At 43.9% G+C, this 7,016-nt stretch overlaps 1 protein-coding gene across 1 annotated transcript; it reads left to right on the top strand.

Annotated features, from left to right (window-relative positions):
* The first annotated feature begins 205 nt into the window (after positions 1–205).
* LOC137518109 (transcription termination factor 1, mitochondrial-like) lies at positions 206–5,769 on the top strand. Its single transcript, XM_068235441.1, has 2 exons — positions 206–297; positions 4,493–5,769. Exon 2 carries the CDS (start codon positions 4,509–4,511, stop codon positions 5,670–5,672), a length of 1,164 nt encoding a protein of 387 aa, XP_068091542.1. The 5' UTR covers positions 206–297; positions 4,493–4,508; the 3' UTR covers positions 5,673–5,769.
* Positions 5,770–7,016: the final 1,247 nt, after the last annotated feature.

The following is a 7,016-nucleotide window of genomic DNA, read 5'->3' as shown; positions in this document are numbered from 1 at the left end:
TGCCCTGCTAGTCATTTCATCCCCAATGCTTCCCTTGTAAAATGATCCGAGATTCGGATCAAAGATCCGGATCTTTTCAATGATCCGATTCGAATCATCCGGATCATTGAAAAGATCCGAACTTCCCATCTCTACTATAAACTACAGGCAAGAAGAGCCAATCCCAGGAAGAGGAGGGCTGGCCAATCAGCAGTGGCTGCGTCTAGCCAGTAGGAAGGGTGTGACGTCAGACCAGGAAGTGCTCTGCACATGGGTGGTGGAGGAGACTCAGGAGAGGTGATGTTGCCCTAATACTGTGTAAGTAGTGTGCTTGTTCTGTGCTGTGTGAGCAATGATCAGCGTGTTGCTAATTAGCCACATCTAATAAGCATGCAGCTTAGCCCTGGACTGATCAGAAGTAGTGGCTGCTTATATGGAATGGTCCAGTTACAAGGTGCATGCAGTGTATGGCAATAACACATTTACATGTGACCGCGATGTATTCATAGATCATCAGCCCCTCTTGGAATGAAATCCTCCTTTCTTCCTCATTTGTTCCTCTTCTGTATAAATATTTGCTTTTCTGAGGTTTAGGAATGTTAATGCTAATACAATTGTATCTGATTGAAATTCTCTTTGATGCTCTGTGCGGCTAGGAGCGCACTACGCATAATCGCTATCGTTACAGAAAATGCATGCGTTTTTGCCTATATTGAAATTTTATGGGCCGCATAAAGAACACATGTATCTCTGTTAGGCTCCCTGCACACTGCAAATCCTTTTTGTGATTCCAATTTTCCCTGGATGCTATCAAAAGAAAAACGCAGAAAAAACCGCAGCATGCAGTACCAATTAAAATTCAGAAATCGGAATCATGTGAAAAACGATTAAAAATCGGAATCGCATGTAGTGTGCAAGAGGCCTTATACAGTGAGCGTATTTTCAACTCGTACAACTTGCTGCATATTTCTCAAAAAATGCTTGTAAAACGCACTTAATGTATTTCAATGGAGATGCAGAGGACTGCGTTTTTCCATGTCTTTTTGATGCATTTTCTTATGCAATAAATATGATACGGTATTTTACTACACTGGAAAAAGAGAGATTATTCTAAAAAGGCACCCAGAAATGTAGAAATACTAAAAATGCATTGTTGTTTGCACTGCCAAGTGTGCCGCTACCCTACAGGGGGAATATGAAGCAATATAGAGCAAATTTTAAAGCAGATCCGAGCTAAACTTTTTTTTTTTTTGTTTTTTTTTTAAACTTTGACTATGTTGTACAATCAGTGTTATAAATTTACCTACTTATCGCTCCGCGGGCAGTATATCTACATCCCGCAGGACTTTATCTGAAGTCCCAGGGAAGTAGTTTATCGTCATTGTGCGCACTCCCGGCCGCGCACCATTTTTGTCGCGATCCGTTAGTATACAGATCATTGAAAGGAAACACAGACCAGAGGTCTCTGAGGAAGCAAGCATTGTCAGCTTGCGAAACGGCTGTTAGACCTATTGCCTGATACATGGTGTCTGTCACTGGATGGGATGAAATAAATTAGCATTTGCAACCTAGCTGGTGCCCGGTATCTTTCCACTTTTGCTACACAAATTAATTATCCATGTGGCTAGGAACAATAGTGACTCTCCCCTTACTGAGCATGTGCAAACAGTCTAACAGCAGCTAAAACCACATACAACGCACAGCATGCTGCACTTTCTTTGAGCGTGCAGCGTTACACTGTAACGCAACGTGGGCACTGTGAACAGCCCATTGATTTTTCATTACTGTGAGCTGGGCTGCGTTACAGGCTGCTCTAACGTGCGCCTGTAACGTATAACTGTGAAAGCAGCCTTAAGGTGCACTGCGATTTTAACGTCACATTGCAACACAACATCCCACTGTGAACCTAGCCTGAAGCATTTATGGCTTCCTTTCGGTTCACTTAAAGTGGATCCGAGGTGAACTTTTACTCATTGCATAATTGTGTTCCTTTCCTATTGTTTATAGGGCATTCCTCAAGCCAAATACTTTTTTGTTTTAATACTCTAATTCCCTACAAACTAAACAAGCCACACCCACAGGTTTTCAGAGAGCCTTGGCAGTAGGAAGGGCTCATGGGAGCTCAGTCTGGGCAGGAGGAGGGGGCGGTGTTACTAGCCATTGATTTCAGAGGCAGAGGGGAGGAGGGAGGAGGGGGGATTAGGTTTCTTTGCTCAAGATACAGATAAGCCTGCCTCTGTGTAATGTTTACAAACAACATGGCTGCTGTCATTGTATCACAGGAAGACATAATCATATTCTATTAAAGCTAGATTTGCTGTGTAAACTATCTAAACTTTATATAAGATATATAGACAAGTTACTTGTTCTAGTTAGTTTTTCATCTCGGATCCGCTTTAAGAGATAATAAAAATGCGAAAATGATTTTGCTGGATTTACACTTTTATAGATTAATGCTACAGCGCAGCAGCCACCCTTTTAAATGCCACTCTCCTCCATCAGTTACAGTATAAACTCATTATAGTAAACTCCTCTGATGTAGTAAACATTCGGGTATAGTAAACTAATGTCCAGGAGGTCCCAGCCAAGCCCCATTATAGTATATAGGAGTAATGCCTGGTATAGTAAACTCTGATACAATAGAACTTCTGTTATAATAAATCTGGTTTGGTATTCTGTATCCGGCTATAGTGGAAAGTGCGTGTGTGCATGAGTCATGCGTCATACCCAGGAGCCGTGGTCGGGCTGGCAGACAGTTGTAGCCTGCTCACTATCTGCACACTACTCTGGACCTGTGTGGATTACATAGGCGACCTGGGTTCGAATCTCGGCTCTGCCTGTTCAGTAAGCCAGTACTAATTCAGTAGGAGACCTTGGGCAAGTCTCCCTAACACTACTACTGCCTATAGAGCGCGTCCTAGTGGCTGCAGCTCTGGCGCTTTGAGTCCGCCAGGAGAAAAGCGCGATATAAATGTTCTGTCTGTTTGTTTACCTCAAAAGCACCGGCTGGTGACACCTATGCTTCCTGTGTAAGTTGCTATTTAGGGAATTGCCTGTCAACTGTGGCATGCTTGTGCATGGCTGCAATGCTAACGTATCATCCAGGCTGCACAGAAATGTGGATAGAAGAGCACACTATAAATAATATAGCTGCATTAGCTGGTGAGACCTATGCTTCCTGTGCAAGCTGGTGCGTGACTATTGCATGCAAATCCCTGCATACTGAGCACTGTGCATTTTGATCTAGCTTAGACACTGTCTGTGCTCGCTTGCTGAAGCAGTGAAAAAAAATTACTCCAAATTATTGACTGAGTTAAGATCCAGTACTAGAGTATTCTTTATGTATTCTTTATGTGCTTGAGTATGACAATTTCTGATATAGTAAACTTCTGATATAGTAAACCACTTTTCCTGGTCCCTTGGAGTGTACTATAAAGAGATTCTACTGTATTACCACAACCATACTTGCCTTGCCCCAACAAGAAAATAACTTCATAAAGTAGGAAAATGTTACCAACACTGATCAGCAGTGTGATCATATGACCTGTGTTTCTGATTTGTTTTTACAATGCGACTGCTAGGCTCCACTGTAGTCCCCTGGCATTTACCACCAGAACCATGCCTTAACGTCCTTAGCGGTAACCCCGTGTGTGACACGGGGTAAGCCGCCGGAGGGTGCCGCTCAGGCCCTGCTGGGCCGATTTACTTAATTTTTTTTTTGCTGGACGCAGCTAGCACTTTGCTAGCTGCGCCAGCACCCCGATCGCCGCCGCCGCGCACCCGATCGCCGCTATCCGGTGCGGCGCGCGGCCCCCCCCCAGACCCTGAGCGCTGCCTGGCCAATCAGTGCCAGGCAGCGCCGAGAGGTGGATCGGGTCTCCCAATGACGTCCCGACGTCACTCCGCCCCGTCGCCATGGCGACGGGGGAAGCCCTCCAGGAAATCCCGTTCTTTGAACGGGATTTCCTGATCGCCTATCGCCGGAGGCTATCGACGGGGCTGGGGGGATGCCGCTGAGCAGCGGCTATCATGTAGCGAGCCCTCGGCTCGCTACGGCTTACTACATGATTTAAAAAAAAAATAATAAAAAAAAAAAATGCTGCGCTGCCCCCTGGCGGTATTTTTCATACCGCCAAGGGGGTTAATCCACTGCCGGTGACGCCCACCTTTCACCTACATAGAAGTGGACAGGATGAATGGCATGGGAGGGGCGGGGGGCACCTGGAGTGAGCAGGATAGGACAGCGAGGCAATTTGCAAGGAAATAAATGTCGGCCTCCACATCCCTCTCACTTCAGCTGTCCTTCAACTGGCAGTGGGAGCATGTCTCTCCCTCTCTCTTATACTGATTGGGAGAGGTGTTGAGTGACAGCTATACCACACTTTCCCCTCCCAGAATGTTTTGCTCCTCCACTGCAGCAGGACAGGGAGACAACAAGCAGCAGTGTAGATCACATGACTATTTTATGGAATTTATGAACTTGTCATAGACTTTGTTTTTATTTACCTTGTAGGAACACAATTTGAATTATGGCTCTAAAAGTCCTTATTAACATAACCGGAAATTATCTGACTGCGCTGAAAAGTCCATGCAGGACTGGTGTTATTAGACTTGGACTTTTCAGGATACTGTGGGGATGGACGTATGTTGGCCAACGTACAAACCACGAGTCCAAAACAGAAAATGTGTTGCTTGTGCAAAATTTTGAAGCCATGGGTGTGGATATTGCAAAAAACAGAAAGTGTTGCCCAACATTGTACAAGAACACTACTGCCACAAATGAGGCCAAGCTCAAGGAGTTTCTGCTGGGGAAAGGAGCAGACATGGCAACTGCTGCAAGTATCATCTCCAGATGTCCAAGGGCTGTAACTACCTTCCCAAAAGACTTGTCGGAGATTTGGGATATATGGGAAAATATATTAAAGCCAGACTATTCTGTCCTAAAGGTTGTCACCCGCTCACCAGAGTCCTTTTTCCGGTCAGGGGGTATTGAGAAGCTGATGGGAAACATCTCCTACTTCCAGTCAATTGGAGTGCCGCCCAAACTTCTGAGTCAACTTATGGCCCAAGCTCCACGGACGTTCTCCAACAGCATTGAGCTTAACAAACAGAAGGTGGACTTTTTACGTGAACTTTCTATAAGCCTGGAAGAGGAAGACCCCGAAAAGTGCATCATACAGATCATCACTAGCAATATTTTTATCTTAACCAAAAGTTTAAAACGAGTGAAGGCCAACCTAGAGTCCATACGGTCCCTCATGAAGTTGAAGGACAAGGAGCTTCTTTCCTGGATCCAAGGTGAAGGTGCTTTTGTCCTTGGCCTATGCTATACGTACATTGAAAACAATTTTGTAAACGTCCAAAAGATAATGCAGTCTCTGGGTTGTGTGGAAGCTGACGTATCCCAGTGCATTGTTGAAAATCCCTACATCCTTCTACTGTCCCCTAAAATCTTTGCCTGCAAGGTCAATTTACTTATGAATTGTGGAATTGAAGCTACTCAGATACTTGACACCCCACTTGTGCTAGGTGTCAGCCTGGCCAGCTTGAAATATAAAATTAAGTTACTGCGAAAATGTGGCTATGACTTCAAGAACAATACGCTGGGCGTATTACTGTGCAACCGGGCAACGTTCGATTCCAGGGTGCAGAGGCTGTCCAGATCTACAGATCAGACTGCTAAACAGAGTTGATTTAATTAATAGGACTTTATGAATGTCTGTGAAGATTGTCCTTTACCCAAGTCATGTATTATCCAGAGTGGAAAAAAATAAAGTAGTTTTAAGTGGACTTCTGTTTTTCTTCTGGAAGATGTTTGTTCAGTTCATGAAATTGACGTCTTCAGTTCAGATGAGGTGAAGGAAGAAATATCCAGTTGCTTATGTGTAGATTATCCACATTCATCATATTGATGTGAATTGGTTTGTTTTTTCTGGCTGAAGATGTGTATTTTTTAATTTTTTTTAAACAAAGGTGATAACTAGTATTATATGTTGATGACAAATTATGTCGAATTATTATTCCCATGATGTTTAACGTCAACCCGAGGTGAACATCGGATCAAAAAGCACATACTTACCTAAGCTCTTGTCAGATTTCTATGGGGGGGTGCTCAGCTGCTACAGTTATCGCAAAGATGGCATGGGAAGCCACTCACTAACTGGTGCTTTTTTTTTTTTTTTTTTTTTTTTTTTTTTTTTTTCCTTTTACCTGAAGTTTGCCAGATACATACCTAAGGAGAGGGAAGGCTCTGGGTCCTATAGAGCCTTCCCTCTCCTCTCCCGCACTGGCTCCCCACGTAGAAGTGTTCGAACAATGTGGTCAAATACTATCCCATTCAGATTGCACCTGCAGTACCCCCGGTAGTGACAAGCCTTACTCATCTCTGTAATAGCTTCTTGCTCTGTAAACACATGAGAGCACAGCATAGAGATCATATGTCAGCCCACACTGAACTGCACTCAGCCAATCAGTGAGGAGCAGCTATGTGGGAGGGGAGATGACATGCTTCCTCTCTCTCTTGTCTCCACGGCGATGACGAGCATATAGCCAGGCTGACTGAGATGAGATTTATTACAGCAGAAACATTTATGATTAGATTGGAGAGCTTGCAATGCAGGGTCAGGTTACAGGCTGCAAAATAAGCACAGAGCAGTGAGAAAATGGAATTTGATTTTGTGGCTGACAATCCTGTTTTAAAGTGCCTTAAAGAGAACCTGTACTGAGTAAAATTATTTAAAATAAACACATGAGGTAACTTCAAATGAACATTACATAGTTACCTTGCCATCCGTTCCTCTCAGAAGCTCACCATTTTCTTCTGACAATAATCCCTTTCAGTTCTGACAATATTTTGTCAGATCTGAAATATATCCGTTGCTGTCAGTTATAGCTGAGAGGAAAACTGATGTACCAGGTAATGTCCATGTTTCCCTATGGCTCAAGTGGGCGATGTTACAGTTTAACTGTGTGCTGACCAGAAAGCTGTTATGGGTAATGGCCATTTTCAAAATGGAGGACGGAAAATTCCCTTGATC

Source organism: Hyperolius riggenbachi, chromosome 5 (genome assembly GCF_040937935.1).
Source record: "Hyperolius riggenbachi isolate aHypRig1 chromosome 5, aHypRig1.pri, whole genome shotgun sequence".
Classification (NCBI taxonomy): domain Eukaryota; kingdom Metazoa; phylum Chordata; class Amphibia; order Anura; family Hyperoliidae; genus Hyperolius; species Hyperolius riggenbachi.
Note: the sequence above shows the minus strand (reverse complement) of the source record. Positions and strands in the feature narration are given on the sequence as shown.

What these genes read in the sequence shown, in the direction of transcription:
- LOC137518109 (XM_068235441.1), top strand. Translation starts at nt 4,509, where the DNA reads ATGGCTCTAAAAGTCCTTATTAACATAACCGGAAATTATCTGACTGCG.